This window comes from Danaus plexippus, chromosome 23, assembly GCF_018135715.1.
Source record: "Danaus plexippus chromosome 23, MEX_DaPlex, whole genome shotgun sequence".
In the NCBI taxonomy this organism is placed as follows: domain Eukaryota; kingdom Metazoa; phylum Arthropoda; class Insecta; order Lepidoptera; family Nymphalidae; genus Danaus; species Danaus plexippus.
In genome coordinates, this window is record NC_083551.1 from 5,861,624 (window position 1) to 5,878,823 (window position 17,200).

The following is a 17,200-nucleotide window of genomic DNA, read 5'->3' on the forward strand; positions in this document are numbered from 1 at the left end:
CTGTTTTAAATTAAACACTATAAAGTTGTCAAATTATTATTTTGAGTTTTAATAGTTGCAAAACTAATCTAAAAACAAAAACGTTGTATTATTTTATGATTTTTAATTTCGTTCAAACTAAAAGTTGTATTTTGTTTGACGTACAATTTTTTGAATTCAAGCTTTCTGAAAATATTGAGTTATTTAGTTCATTAAACTTTGGCACAAAAATTTTCATTTTATTTTGTGATACTGGAATAATTTCTCCTAAAATGATTGTCCCTCTTAAATAAGCCGGTACATATTTCCTACAAGTTTAAAGTCTTTTTAAAGAAAAAAAACTCATATAAGAAAATAACTCATTCAGTCTTTTGTTAGTAACGCTTATCATTCTTCGTATGTTAAAAAAAATAATAAAAAAAAAAAACAATAAACCTAAAGTAGATTGTTTCATTAAAATAAAAATGCCATATATCTGTACTATATATTATACCTCACCTTTTCCTTAGAGGCTGAAAAGAATTATGTCTCATGAAGTGAATGTAATCCAGGAAAATCGGAGGGAAGCCGAGGATTACTTTATCCACGCACAATTTATTGCTTCATCTTAAAGCGCATTAAATGATAAGAAAAAAAAAATACATTTCACGATTGATAAATTGGTCTTTATTTAGCTAAGAATGAAATCTAACAGCGTGGAGTTATAAAATTAATACACATTAAAAATTATAATATATAATAATTTAAATAAAATAATATAATTTCCAGAATATTAACGATATAACTTTAACCGGTAAAGTTTATTCAGGTTAAACAAATTAATAATATTTCCTCATTAAATACTCGCGTTACTTAACTATACCTATAATAGAAGTTAATGATAATTTAGTACAATTTAGTATTGATGTATGTATATCAAGTGATAATGTCTATAAAGCGCTTGTTTTAAAGTGTTTCATTACAATACATCGAAGAAATATTACAGCTCGAACAACTATATCTACATAATAATTATAATTGTATTTTATATTTATATATTAAATTATATAAGAAAATAATATTATCTTGTTAGTTATTATGACAAAGTTACTATCTTTGTTGTTACTGAAAATTTCGAATTTAACCAGAAATATCGGTTTATTGATTTAATTGACATTGTCTTATTTTTTCCGTCTACTATCGATAACAAATGTACATAGAGATTTTTTTTTTTATATTAAACTTATTTTATCATAAAATAAATTAACATTACACAATTCCCATATTCATAAATTTTTACTTTATTCACATTTAAATATAATTTTATATAATATTTAAACAAAAACCTCAATTATTTATATTTAATTAATTATCGGCAACAATAAACATATCCTTGAATGAAAATATCAATATTTCCATTTTCATTAAATAATAAGTGATATATTATTAATGTATACACTTGCTAAAAGACATAATTTGTTAGAGTAAGCTTCTTGAAACTAAAACTTGCTTCTAAAGTTGTCTTAATACAAAATAAAGCCGTTGCAAACCATTCGGAGTGCTTGTCAAAAACAAGCAAGTTTGAGCCGGCATGAGTTATAGTCGACTTCAAAACAACTCGTCACATAAATAAAATGTACTAAATTCTAATCTCAATATTTTGATTTTAAACTTTTAGCTTCCTACCCTTTTTAAACGCTATATTTTACTTGATAATTATTGTTTTAATAAATAAAAAATCTTCTTAGTAACTACTCGATAGAATCTACCTAAGGACAAGACTAGTCAAGATCTAATATATCAAGCATAAATAAATTTAAGGCATTATATTGAATGTATTAAAGGAACTTAAGTAATAGCTTAAAAATATAAATGAGGCGGGAAGTGATTTGGTTGGTTTGATAAAAGCTTCTATAATGGAACGTTGAACGTTAGTGAGGTGAGCGGTCAGCGCCCAACACCTAGCACTAAGGTGAATGCCAGCGTCATTATAACTGCTCCTTCTGGACTTCTCGTGATAGCGCTGTTACACTCATCAGTCTCACAGCAGAAGGTACGAGCACCCCACCACTCTGATGACAAAAGATAAAAATGTACAATACCTCTTTATTTATCCAATACAAATCGATTAACCCGTCTATTTAACTGTCAGACCATGAACACGGGTTCTTACTGGAATATAGATAATAGTATCTACTGGAAGGAACAAAATTCAATGTATTCATTATTAACATAAATTTTAAATGACAAATTAAAATGTTATAAGAATATAAAAGAAATCTTCAATAATTAATATCCAATATCAACATTAATTTAGTAAAAACAGCAGGGAAAATTTCAAAGTGCGTGCATACCGTATTTATGTCTATAATCCTCACTAATATTGTTATTATTTCGATTAAAATAATTGAAAATAAATGTTACTGTATTACATAGTTTTCACGTATAATCTACAACAACCAACAACTATACAACTCTCTGTGGTTTCAACTGGTCCACAACTTCATGCATGCCACTTTAAAACTATACCAAAATTTAAAAGCCTTTTAGTGAAACTTCACTGACATGCCTCTTTATGGATATGTTACTTTTTAACACACTAACAGTTTTTTCAATATGAAAAGGAAATATTTTAAAAAATATTTCCTTTTCATTTCGGTTCAAAAATGTGTCAGATATGAAAAAAATAACTAAGTCTTTGATCAGATATTTAAAAATAGATAACGTTCTGGTCTTGTACGATCATTTGTCTTTTCATTCTGCGAATATAGAAGAGAATCGCGAATGGTAACCATTTATAAGTGTTGAAAAATATGATCGAATTAGATATTTGTAACAAGTCCGTATAAAATACTTGTGTATTAATATTTTATTATAAAAACAGTTTTAAAATTATGTTCTGTATGTATTTCCTTTGCGCTTATATAACAAAAAACTCCGTTTAAATGTGTGACACAAAGAATAGATAAGGACTATATTTAATACTATATTTAAACAATTTTTACGTTAATTTTACAATCTGTATTACAATTATGAATATTTATTACTTTCCCATAAATTATTATCTCAAACAAAAACGACTAACTACATTTATCTCTACAACAATGGAACCAAATTTTCTTTAAATTTTTTTGTTTATCCCGCTTTACAACATTGGCAACTATTATATCAAAACAAAGCACTAAAAACATCGGACTTTTTTCATGTCAACTCGGCTTTTAGGTTTCGTCAACGATATCTGATATTCTTGTATATAAAATCTTTGTTACTCACTGACCGTATTAATATTACGAGGTGAATGTTATTGTGAAGAATAAAACCTTCAAGGTTAAAACCTTTGTTGTTTTAAATATTTATATTGATGGAAAAACTGACAGAAGACGAGAAATGAAAAGAGGTGAGGTGTTTGTGTTGAAGGTTTTAAAGCTAGACGGTATTACGACAAATCTAGACGACAAGGCTTGAAAAATTACTTACAGAATGACAATAAGTAATAATAGGTCAGTGCAACAATTAATATCACTGGATCAATCACATTAGAGCACTAGATGTATATCTTAATAGCCTAACTATTATCATATTTAGCTTAAATTATATGAAATTATAGTGAAATTACCTTTTTCGCTGCATGTCGGCACGCAATCCCTAACCACGGTCAACTCGCTCACGTATTTCTGAAACAAGGGAAATAATTACTACTTATATACACTAATAATAATAGTATATACAGGATGTTACATACACTCGTTTCGTCTAGTCAAAAAACTAAAGTCGGTAATTGCAAATATAAACGAATTAATTCATAATATGATTAGTAAAAACATGTTTAAAAAGTACCCTAATATTAAAAAGGGCCTTCAAAATAAACATTCTAACCTTGGTACTAATAATTGAACATTTAATAAATTAATCGTTCATTTTTATTATAAATTATATAATCAGCCAGCATTAACATTAAGAGGATTAGAAAAGAATCAAGTCGCTGCGTGACGCGTTGCTTGTATGCATTTATCTACATGTCAAGTTTAAAGCTGATATAATAGGTTTAAACTTTTAACCTTGGAAAGGCGAGGCTTGAAATATATTACACGGACGTTTATTACACTGCAGGGAAATTAAGAGAACCGCAGACTATAAGCATGTTATGTAAACGTCCTACGTTTTATATACATGATTATATTGATACTGATAAGCTGATTTAAGTCACAACAATGGTATATTACTTTACTAATATAGTATATTGTATAGGTACATAAATTATGTTCAACGGAAAGTTGTAACAGCTATATAAATAACTTTTTTCCGATCATGTGGCGTAGCTTTTCCTAGTCGTGTCCTAAATAACATTTTTATAACTTAATTGTTTTTAACTTGGATTAGTTATACATTTTTATGATCCTAATAAACTCAAAATACTCTCGCAGAGAAAACACGATGGTAGACATAACAAAATCAATAATTAAACGTGAATAGCTCTGACTACTGTTCATGTCAAATTTTGTGTTCGAAGACTTATATTATTACACCTGCTCCCTAAACACTACGATCTATTAAATACAAGCTCTGCTCAAAGTTTTGAAATAACTTGTCATTAAATTTAATTGACATTTGAATAAGTAGAAAAAAAATTACAATATAAAATAAATGAAAACAGATCTAGCTAATTAGAAGGTTTCGATTATATTTTAGAGTCGAGATAATGCTTTGATTTTATCAACTAATGCCTTTAAGTTTCCCAAATGATTAAAAAAATTTATTAAACATAAATTTAACATTTTAATATGAGATATTACTTTCATTGCATATATATTTTTTTATATTTTAAATAACAACTTGCATAATAATGCATTTCTCGTACGACTCCACAAGAACAATAACACGTCTACAGTCTTTAGACATTAAAAATATAAATGTGAAGAGTTTCTGCATTCTTATTTCATTTCAACAAACTTGTAGAATACAATTTATATGTGTTTAGTTCTTTAGCTTCATAATGAAGCCTTTTAAAAATAAAGATCACTAGAAAATAATCCGTTTTAAACATTAAAACTATTTATTTAATTAAAATCAATAAAACATTCTTCTTCCTCGTGTTGTATTTAAGAAGATTATCAGTCTTTATTTCTTTTATTGGAAGTCGTTATATAGGGTTTTCCATTAAGGGCGCTTGATCTTTGAAATGCAAAAAAAAATACATGTAGGCAAGATATTTGCGAAATTTTTTTTTTATTTGGAAGGTCTATCGACCCCATTATGTATGGAATATGACATCATTCAAATGACCGCCACGGCTTCGGTTGGTGGCGCGCACACGAAAGGTCCAATTTTCGATGACTCTGGCGCACAAATCGGGCTGTATTTGATCGATGGCGTGGCGTATGTTGACTTTGAGGGCATCGGTGGTTTGCGGCTTGTTGGCATAGACCTGCGACTTAAGAAAACCCCACAAGAAAAAGTCCAGCGGGGTCAAATCGCACGATCTCGGTGGCCAGTTCACGTCGCCTCCGCGCGAGATGACCATGTCCAGAAATTGCTCGTGCAGAACTTCCATCGTAGCGTGTGCTGTGTGGCACGTAGCGCCGTCCTGTTGAAACCACATGTTGTCCAGATCCATATTCTCGATTTCAGGCCAAAAGAAGTTGGTTATCATCGACCGGTATCGCTCACCATTGACGGTGACGGCCACACCATTATCGTTTTCGAAAAAATACGGACCAATCACGCCTCCGGCCCAAAATCCGCACCAAACAGTCACTTTCTGCGGGTGCATTGCCACTTGGTGAACCTCGTGTGGATTGGTCTCGTCCCAAATACGGCAATTTTGCTTGTTGACATAGCCATTCATCCAAAAATGCGCCTCGTCGCTGAAGATGATTTTTTTGCCAAAATCGGCGTCAACTTCCAACTGCTCTAATGCCCAGTCAGCGAACACACGGCGCTGTCTATGGTCATTAACCTTGAGCTTTTGGGTCAGCTGGATCTTGTACGGGTGCAGGCTCAAGTCACAACGCAAAATTCGCCAAGTTGTCGTCTGCGAAAGGCCGAGTTCCTGTGCGCGACGCGGAATTGACTGCCGCGGGTTTTCGAGGACACTGTCGCGCACAGCGGCGATATTCTCGGCAGATCTCGCGTTACGTTGACGCACGGGAACCGGCTGATTGTTAACTGACCCGGTTGACTCGAATTTGTCCACCAATCGACGGATAGTCGACTCGGCAGGACGATCATCGCGACCGTAAAACGGGCGAAGTGCGCGGAACGTTGCTCGAACTGAAGACCCATTTTCATAAAACAATTTTATGATTTGCACGTGCTGCTCGACACTGTAACCTGCCATGGTGGTTTGGGAGGACGGAATGAATATAACACACTGCATTTGACAGCTGTCCCTCAAACAACATGGCCGCAATCAGCTGTCAAAGTTCAAGCGTCCCTATTGGAAAACCCCATAGTATTAAATAAAAAAATATATTAAACAATAGCGTATAAGTTTGAGCCGTTATTTATATCAGCATCAAGTACTAATTAATGACGTAAGTGATAGCTAATAATACCATTTCTGAACCTACATGTCCGTTAATATCAACTCTATAATACCACATCAATGGTATAAAGATAGGCTATTTATTAAACTATGGACGTCAGTTAAATACAAACTCAATGAATCTTGCTTCAACGGATCGTTCTTCTTTTATAATTACATTGCATTGCATTGCTTTTGTACGTTGTTAGGAACGATTAGGAACTAAAGCGAATTAATTGTTTAAGAACATTGCACAGATTACAGATAGTGGTAGCCAAAACTTTTATGACGAATTTTGTTTTTTATTCGTTTTAAGGACCAAAGAGTATAAATAGATTTAAATTTATTTTTAATAAGTAACCTGGACATACTATTTTTATATTAACAGTTCAAGAACAAATTCAAGAAAGGTTTTATGTGATTTTATAATCAATTATATTTTCAAACTCAAATTAAGGCCAAAAACTTTTCCGATGCAAGGCAACATATTAAATTCTATCGGGAAAATTGTTAAACATATAAAATACTGCTTTAGGGAACTATATTACAATGGTAGTTTCGTTTGGTAAGTATTTATGCATAATGTTAGTCCATATACTCCCTATTTATATTAGCTTTAAAGCCCTAACCCGTTAATTGTTGAAAGATTAAAGTAACTTCATGATAATACTAAATAACACATTTCATAACATTGCAGAAGCTATCGAATAAAATGACAACTTTTTATCGAGAAGTGAAACAAAAACAAAAACGATAAATGTTATTATAAATAGACTTGACAAAGACTCATTCTTTAAGATAAGGGGCGTTCGGAGCCGAAGTCTGCAATAAGATGAATGAAGTAAATTGAAAACGGATTTGTGAAACAAAAAGCTATAAGCTGTTTCCGTTTCAAACAAAATGTCTTTCTTGTGATACTTTTACAGTATAAACTATGATATTTTTTGTCAAAAATAACAAAAATACAACGGTAAATGTATTTATTAAATAGTATGGCTCGAAAATATGTTTCTATAAAAAAAACAATTGCCTTTTTCTGTGTCAGCAAAATTTAATCGTCAATTTACTCTTCTGAATTTAATAATTTTTTTTATAAAAAAATTTGTAACGTATATTATATAAAAAGGTAATAAAAATAATCTTACTGATATAGTGCATTCATCATCTACAGCTTTATGTCGACCAATAAAGGGACTGAAACACAGTCAAGAAATAAAAAAAGGAGGTAAGAATAGTTTTTTTGCTTAGAGACTTCATTCAATAGACTTCAATGGACTTAGAGTAAATCTGAATTTTAAAGTAAGGCAATTACCTTCTGCTCGTCTTTCTGTGAAATTTAAAAGCAATTTTCAGCCACTTTAAAGTGTAAATGAACTTGCTATTGCATAATTGTTTAAGCTTTGAACTCATTGTATGACTTTTTACTGTTCGAGTAAAACTAATTTACCGAACAATATATATTTTTGTCGCATTTTTATTCATTTGTGATCACAGCAATTTTCGTAGGAAATATCAATCTGATTGATATATATTATGTTTTGTAAGAAGATTTACGTATACCAAAATAAAATATATATCGTATGAGCTGGCTCAATGATGACATCCTCTTATAATGATCGATAAAAATAAATATTGAAATAACATTTCTTTTGATCACTGATGGAATGGATGGAAGAGAAAATCGGAAGCTATTTTCTATCCGAGTACTATCGATCAGCTACAGTCTAAAAACTCATCATCAGACATACCGTGTATACAGTTGTCGAACTTATATATGTATGGATATACTATTCCGTAATTTACAATATATTAGAACCTCGAACTAAATAAATAAGAGTTATAGACATTACTGCAAGTAATGGTCTTCTATTTTACGTACATTGTCCAATATCTTGTACAAAATTCATCCTAACCTACTTTAAAAAAGAAAAATTATTCTATTACATTTATTATTAAAATTTTCAACGTTTATTCAATTGGTTCTTAATCTATCATTAATCAAGTAGTCCGCTTCATACTGGTCAGAGGAAAACATATTTTAACAAATAATCCTTTTTTTTATATATCAATTGTTCTAAACAATTTTATTGAATTGATACAGAGAACCGCTTTTAGCTGGTTGAAAGTATTTGCTGAACTAATGCTCTGACAAATACACTAATGTACTTACTAGCGGTTTCTCTGACACTGAGCAGAGTAATCAAACATTTCACTTTCTATAAATTTTGTTGGACTTGCAACGAAAATTAGAAATGATGCAGTTAATGACGAGTTTAGTATCAATTTATCAACTCGTTTCAACTTAAACACACCTGTTAAATAAAATGATTGGATAATTTTACTTTGTATCGAAAATAAAAGGAAGAAAAAAATATGAAGTGAAATTATAAAAATACAGCAGCAATATTTTAAAGAAACCAGCAAGAAGACATTTAATATTAATAATTAAAATTATTATTTAATACGTTCCAGTTCCTGTTGTGTAGAAATATGTTACTTTTGTTAACCTGACTTCTATGTAACTACTTGGTTACAGAACTTTGTTAAATTGTAATAGTTTATTAATAAACAACTGACACCGTTGTCGGCGGTGAGTTCCGTTACTCTAACTTTGTTGTATCTGGTTTTTGTTGTATCTGCTTAAAAAGTTTCAACATAAAACAATGCAATGACGTTTGATAACTATGTTAACAATTACTGATACGCTTAGTACAAATATATATTAAATTTATACAATAAATAAAAATATTTTAAAACCATATTATTTGTTAAACTGTTTCTCTGTGAAACCTAAATATTTTCTGGAATATATTGCCCTAAGGCTTTAAAGCTGAATTGATCCAACTTTGTTTTTCGGTAAAATAAATTTCAGTGTAGCTACTAAATAATAAATAAAATCACAATATTAAGACGTGAAACAAAAACTTTGTACTCCTTTTTAAAAAGTTGTGAGACCAGATGAACTGAGAATTTAATTTACTTAAAATGTATATCCCTATATACCTCCCTAGGTAGTGCGCAAAGCATTAAGTATATAAAATAAACATTATACACACTACAACGACTTTGACCATATAATACGTAATCCTGTGGTAGTTCCTCCAACTCTTAAGTGATCTTAAGAATAATAATTTGCTTTCTACTATTTAATATAACAAACAATTAATTACTAGGACATAAGTTCTAATACATCATACTACGTCTTTGTTATTAAAGTCATCATAATGTACGCTATTTATGAAATTATTAAAAACATTCATAACAACACATCATTTAAAAAATTTATAACAGAATCCTTTTGTATAGAATATTATTATATTACATATTTTAACAAAAAAAAAATTTTGATAATTATATTGTTTCAGATTGGAATTGTCTTATAAAGTACCTTAATTTTGTGTCAGTTGCTATCTCACCTTTAAGTTCCTTTTGAATAATTTTTAAACGCCATTGTTCATTGTTCAATGCTGTAAAAAAAGACACTGAAATCTTTGACGAGACTATGTGAAACGATTTTGAATGCTTTTGAGGACTTTATTAACAGCCACTTTGAATTTTAACTTCTTTTCGAAGTTCCTTTAATTAAAGTTAGGTTTAGTTAAGTTTCCTTTAATTAAAGTTAGGAAAAATATACTTTTGTTATATTGACATTCTGTAGTATACTAAAGAATGTCGCATGGAATCTATATCTGAGTCGGAAAAACATAAAAGACGGTTTAAGACAATCTAATCATAGTTTTGGTTAAAAGTTATAAAAATATCAAAATAAACTCATTTAATGTATTATTTTTAAGTAAATATCAAAAGTGTCTGCTACCGCACCTGAAATTGAAATAAAAACGAGGTCAAAATCTAAATCAAAAACTAAAAGATCGGAGAAATTTGGCTAGTCCTATATATTGTTAAAATTAAGGAAAGACAATAAAGAAATAATGAGATTAAACTGGGACGAAAAAAAAAACCCGAGAGTTGCGAAGGGCTTTTCGTATTTGGATATAATCTAACTGTTATATTCAATAAATTTATAAATACATAGGGAAGAGGTTACAAATATTGCCCTCCATGTGGTCTTTCTCACAGTCGGGTAAGAGACAAACGTTGAAATTGCTTTTTATATTATATGAAAACAAGAGCTAGAAGTGAAGAGTGAGTAGAGAAAACAGTCATCTTGTTTATCAATCAAAATAGAAAGGCCTCAATGTGATCTAAACGGCTCAATATTGAGAAGGTTTCCTTGAAAACTATAATAATATAATGTTGAATTAGTCCATATATGTTTTCTTCATGAAATTTATCTTAAAGAGAACTTTTGGAAATAATTTATTGGAATAATGCTAAACCTCTTGAGGATGCTTTATTGTCACATTTATCTTCTCCTCTTATATATATATATATATATAGTTTATGTATACATATCGATACAAAATTATATATTTTAATTAACTTAACAATTTAGTTCAGTTAAATTCTATTATTTCTTTCTTTTATAGACCCTAATTGTTTCGTACATCTGTTATTTCTTTCGAAGATGACTGGGAGAGAATCCTTTAGCATTAAGTTCGCCTTTTGTTCACATTCTGGGCAATAAAGACCAAATAAATAAGAGACTGCAATAAAATTATGACTTAAAATAATAAGTAAGACAGTACATTTTGATTTGGATTTGGTTGCAAAATAATTTATTTCATTGAAACTTTAATAAATAAGAAAGAATTTAGAATCAAACCTTCATATTAATATTATATTTTATCTAGAACTTAGAAGGATTATAATTAATGAAAAAAATATCAACAAATTTGTGAAGCATAAAGATATAAAATGTATGAGTTAAGCTCACGAAGTAATATCAATAAATAAATATATAGTTAATTACAGCCATTAAGCTTATTATTACAAACCTCGTTAATGAATATTTCATTATGAAAATGATTTATTTGAAATAAAACCCACGAATTAATGCTAACGAACTTGTAAAAATCTCATTAAATATAAATTTGCACCAGAAGTAGCTTTAGAATTAAAATTTATTATATATTATTCTATTATTTTCGTCACCTTTTCTGGTTAAAGCACTTCATAGATAGGTTAAATGTTTGTCTCTATTTACCAACAAAAGTAAGATAGTATCAAAATTCGAATATCTTACGCCAAGAAATTCTATCTCTAATTCTCATATCATTTATCAAACATTTGTTTAAGAACGAAAGCAAATCACTCAAAATACTGTAGCAGTTTCTTCGTTTTTTAACTCCACTAAAATGAATTGCACTCCAGCTTCAGAACAAGATGAAAATGATATGACGTCTATAAAATGAAATTTATTACATTTCCTTGGATGTGAACCACTCTTATAGGACTTCCGTATAATATAGCTTATATTTTTAGAACTAAACTTGACTAATTGCATACCCGATTTTAATATCTTGCAAGTATATGAAAGGTGTGTGTGTTTGTGTTAATGTGTGTCTGTATGTTGTGTGTGTGTGTGTTAGTGTGTGTGTGTGTGTGTGTGTGTGTATATATTTATTTATTCATTATATTTCAATGCACTCAGTTCACACCCAAACAGAGAATATAAAGCAAGATGATCTCGGAGTTCCTTTTGAATAGTTTTATTCTCCAAAGTCAGTGCTTGCCTTCTCATTTTATTCAACAAACAGAGCACAGTCAAGTATTTTATTCAGCGTCTTAAAATTCAGTGAATAAATTGAATCATATAAACAGTTGAAAACGACCTAGAAAATCATTTCTGTGATCTGGAATTGATTAATTGGAGGTCTTTGGGATATTTTTATAGCGTTTGGGACATTAAAGCTATAATAATTTACTGACATTTATTATACTGAGGTATAATATCAGTTTTTTACTCGCCATAACTCACTACTGTGATTTAATTATCTTTTTGATTTTTATTGACCAATTTATGAAATAAAACATGGTATATACATATTATATGAGGTGTTAATTAAGATCATTTTGCCATTTTCATAATTTAACTGTTTTATTTATTATTGAGCTTTAAAAATAACGTTTATATATATATATATATATATTTTTATAATAACCCTGATATCAAGAGCAGTGTATAAAGTATTATAATTTATTACATATAGACAACTTTAATTATAAATTAGCTTTTGGAATTTCAATTTCATTTTACAGCCGTTTTAAGAAGAGCTTTCTTGAATATTTTTATTTATTCTGAGTTAAGGAAAAATTGACGCGATTTACGATGAATGAAAACGTCGTATTACTTATACAAAAAAAAAAAAACAAAGAAATACAGCGAAAAATTTATTTGATATTATTTTACCAAAATATATTTTCCTAAAAACACAAAATCCAAAATTAATCTGAATATAAGAACCTTTAAACCTTCTTTCATTTTTACGTAGCAAAATTCAATTTCAGATTAACTTCTCCTCTTTAGCGAATACAAGAAGGATATAGATTAAGAACAGAGGGTGCGTAAATCGGCAATTCAGTGAAGGAGCTCCCCTTAACGTTAGATGTTACACAAAATGGCGTTGATAACTGTCAAGATATTAGGACGCTTACTTTAATGTGCTCTTAATTGTTAAGGGGAAGATAATTACAAGATTAATGAAGATAATTCGCCCAATTTAGCTAATGGTTCGTAAATGATAAAATAACATCGGCTCTTGAATTAACACGTTTTGTATGAATGTATGGAACCTGAAATAGAACAGCCTATCTACTTTTGATGTATTAATTCAATGTTTTATGAACACATTAAATATAAATTATTTTCAAATTCCTAGAAAAATAATAGCAAAAGTAATTTCCTTGAACTCATTTTAATCAATGTTTAATTCTTATGGTGTAGTATCTTGGTGAGCTGGTGTTTCATTCGGAACATTCCACTCTACATAACGATCTTGACACACCACATGTTTCACATGAATGCTTATCTCATTAATGATGAATGTATCATGAAAAATATAACGACTTAAACTTTGTAACAACTGCCAAAAGCTAGATCCTGACATCGACAACATTATTGCACATCTATGCGTTCATAACCATTACTTTGCCCTGAACAAAACATCGTGGCTGTTTGCTTTATACTTTAACAACGAGTTACTGTTTCAGACCTAGAGCGTTTTAGGGAAAATTTTAATCCTTAAATATTTTTTTTGGTGAATACTTACAATACAATATTTAGCATCAGGTGGACACTGGTTCAGTCTTGCTGCGCTTCTGTTATTGCAGGGAGTTATAGAGCCCACTCCGTCACTGTACTGTCCACATTGCCAACATTTAATGCTAGCGACCGCTGCTACAAATGACAGCAAGATGAAGAAAGACACTAGTTTTGTGTTAGACATTATCTGAAAATAAGAAATAGTTGTTACAACACAAGCATCAAAACAATATTATGAATTTATTTACATTTAAAGCGATTTTAAAGTACGAGCCATAGTCAACAAGTAAATTAAAGTTTGAAATATTTACGACAGAATTCATTTAAAAATTTATGTTTGCCAAAATCTCATTTATTAGGTTTAACTGCTAATTTATTAATAATATTTTTGCCCTGGAAGGAACACTGATATCAAAAATCGAAGTTTAATCTAAATAGACAAACACATATATGAATTTTATATATTATCAACTCCAGGTTTTAAAATTACTTTTGAGATTGGTTCGTTTCAATGAATAAAATTTGCTTTTGTGAATTAACAACCCTAAAGATTTTCTGAACAAAATCACAGAGTAACTTACTTAACCTCAGAAATATGTTGAACGTTTCGATAAAGTCATGGTGATATGTCACATGTATGTACGGGCTTGTCCAACAATATTAACAATATATGTTGTTTAATACTATTAATTTGTCTTTGAGTAATTGCTGAAATATTTCCTATAACTTATATAAATTTCTTTTAGTTTGGAGTTACAACACAATCTTTAAAGCATTTTAACTCATGACATATCCTTTAAATTATTAGATGCCACAAAAAAATAACATTTAGAAAAACTTAAATATCACTAATTGATATAACTTTTGGATGCTCAAGACTGAAAAATACTAAAAGGTATTCCTTTGAAATATTTTTAACGGTAAATATTTTACGAATTAAAATCATAAAACATAAAAGTTTTGTTTAAAATAAGTAGACGGAAAAAAAAATCATGCGAACGAAGATTTACTAATTAGAGCAAAGAATAGCATTATACTCGTATGATTAATTTAAAAAGCTTTTTATGTAAGACTATCTCTCAGGGACTCTTATATTTTCTCTATAAGAAATTATATATTATATAAATTCTATTTTTATTAAGTAAAGACTTTATTAGTTTCATATGTTCCACAACTTACTCCACTAAAAGCAAATATATACATGTCTAATATTGATACATTGTTAAATATTCAGCGTGAGCGCTGAAGCAAAAGTTTGTAGTTAACAGCGAGCGGTGGGTGCCCATTTGTCAAGGCCTTGAAAGCGATGAACTGCCCAATAATATATTTTCAACAAAAATCTTAAGGCTCGTGAGAAAGTAATTATTCAGTCCAAGATACATTTTTAATGTGGTTTTTACTATGAACATCTAGTTACAAAGTTTTTGAAAAAAAATTCTTCCCAAAAAAATTTATTGTAAATTTGTGATTCTGATAATTAAAATGACAATCCTATTACATGGCTTCAATTTGTTCATCAATTTATTTCATGTAAAATTTTAGTTAAAGGTTTAGTATGAATGATAGTGTGTTTAAACTTTTTTTAGTTTTTTTGAATTCTGTAGTCTACGATCCGAAAAAGTTATACTTGAGTCTAGACTTCATAAATCCACACGAGACTTTATTCTGAATAATACGATAGTTGATAAATTGATCTATTGATTGATTGATAGATCACAAAATCAATGTTGAATTTCTATTGGGAAAATAGCGCTTAAAAGATTTAAAATTTATTAAAGAGTAATAATAAAAAAGGATTAAAAATATAGTATTATATTTAATTATACACACACACATATATATATATATATATGTGTGTAATATTATGAGGAAGTTAGTAACAAATATAATCAATATCTTATGTTTCTTCTATACCCACGACAGTATGTATAAAGATCTTATTATACGGGATTGTGCCCTAGCAAAGTTTCGTCAGCGTTTTGTTAGTTAAGCCGCAATGACCGAGCATTTGCTGACCCTGACTCAACCGGTTAATATGTTATTTTCCATAAGACTTTTATCAGTAACTTTAACCTTTAAGTCACGTCTTTTCTAACTTATCAGGGATTTCCGTCACTTAAATTAACTATATAAATAAAAACTTGAAGTTGTTATTAACATATTTAGTATTTAACCCCAACGCAAAAGGAGGACTGTTATATATTTGACTTCCATTTGTGTGTGTGTGTGTGTGTGGCAACCTAGCTCTCAAACGAATCATCAAATTTTGATGTGATGTTCTTTTATTTAAAAGGCAGTTTACTTGCGATGATTCTTCGCTTTGTTTGTTTAATATTAATCAAGTGCAATAGTATCAGGTCTTCTCTAAGATGATGTGAAGATTAGGTGCTTTACGCGCGACAGTATAAACAAATCGAGGATTTCGGGTAATTATATATATTTTTTAATTAACTTGAAGTTTATGATGAAATCTTGAATTAAACAAAATACTAATATGAATATTGTTCTTTGAGTAAAGCGAGCGGAACGCTATACTCGTGACTCAGGTCACCCATCCACGGAGATGATATGGGCAACCGAATGTCCCATCGCCTAAAGGTTTTTTTTCCCATAGCCCAGTTATCTGAGGCGGTTTTTATGAAAAAAAATAGACCGGACCAACAATTTCAATTTTACGGCCGGAAAACCGAACCCGTGTCCAAAAAATGATTCAGTATAGAAACCCTGGGGTCACTTTAGTCATCTAGCAGCGAGAACTTTTTTCGAGCAAAAGCTTTAACAAAACGCGAAGCTGCATCTCCTAGTTACATTACTATTATAAATTTTAATCAAAGTATTATTTCAAAAATTCTGGAATTTTAAAACTATAATGGTAGATTTTTATTATTCACCTGAAGTACTTGATCGTAAGAGGATATATATTTATTTTGTAAATAAGCAGTATTAAAACTTAGGAACGGATTATAAATGTGAAATCTGCCTCCAATTTAAAGTATATATTGGACTGAGATTATAATTTTTAATTTTGAAATCAGGTGAATGATTAAAGTGTATTTTTTTAGTTTTGGTCAAAATTAAAACTAATCTGAAACCGGTAGGGCTCCGTACCTAAGGGTACGTATTTAATCAGTCTTTTATTTTATATACAAGGTGGCATACGAGCAGACGGGCTACTTGATGGGCAGAAGTGACCGTCACCCATGGACATGCGCAACATATAGGTTGCGGATGCGTTGCCAACCTTGATTGTTGAGGAAAAGGGAGGGAATAAAGAAATGGCAAGAAAGGATGGGAACGGGGAAAGGGCAACCGGCGCTCTCACTCATCGGACCAAACGCAGCCACTAAAAGCTACTTCAGGTCGATCTTTTGTGAGAGGGTGGTACTTCCCCGGTTGAGCGAGCCCATGTTCGAGCTGTAGTAAATTGACCACAGCTAGGCTCTACCAACTAACAAAATTTTAAACAAGTCTATGTATTAAGACAAGAAAAATCAATCGTTTCTTCTCTTTACAAACAAAAAGATATTAGAAATGAACAAGAAGTCATAATTTGA

The 17,200-nt window shown here is 29.9% G+C and overlaps 1 protein-coding gene across 2 annotated transcripts in view; it reads right to left on the bottom strand.

Moving 5' to 3' along the window:
• Nucleotides 1–674: 674 nt before the first annotated feature.
• LOC116774884 (uncharacterized) overlaps nt 675–17,200 on the bottom strand; it is a 66,218-nt gene continuing 49,692 nt past the window's right edge. Inside the window, exons 3-5 of one of the 2 annotated variants that reach the window (XM_061524043.1) lie at nt 13,654–13,833; nt 3,575–3,632; nt 675–2,030 (exon numbers count right to left, since the gene is read on the bottom strand). In XM_061524043.1, coding sequence (XP_061380027.1) covers nt 1,906–2,030; nt 3,575–3,632; nt 13,654–13,830 — 360 coding nt within the window. In that variant the 5' untranslated portion in view covers nt 13,831–13,833 and the 3' untranslated portion in view covers nt 675–1,905. The remainder of the gene's footprint in view (nt 2,031–3,574; nt 3,633–13,653; nt 13,834–17,200) is intronic. The other variant, XM_032667664.2, reaches the window with a different exon arrangement.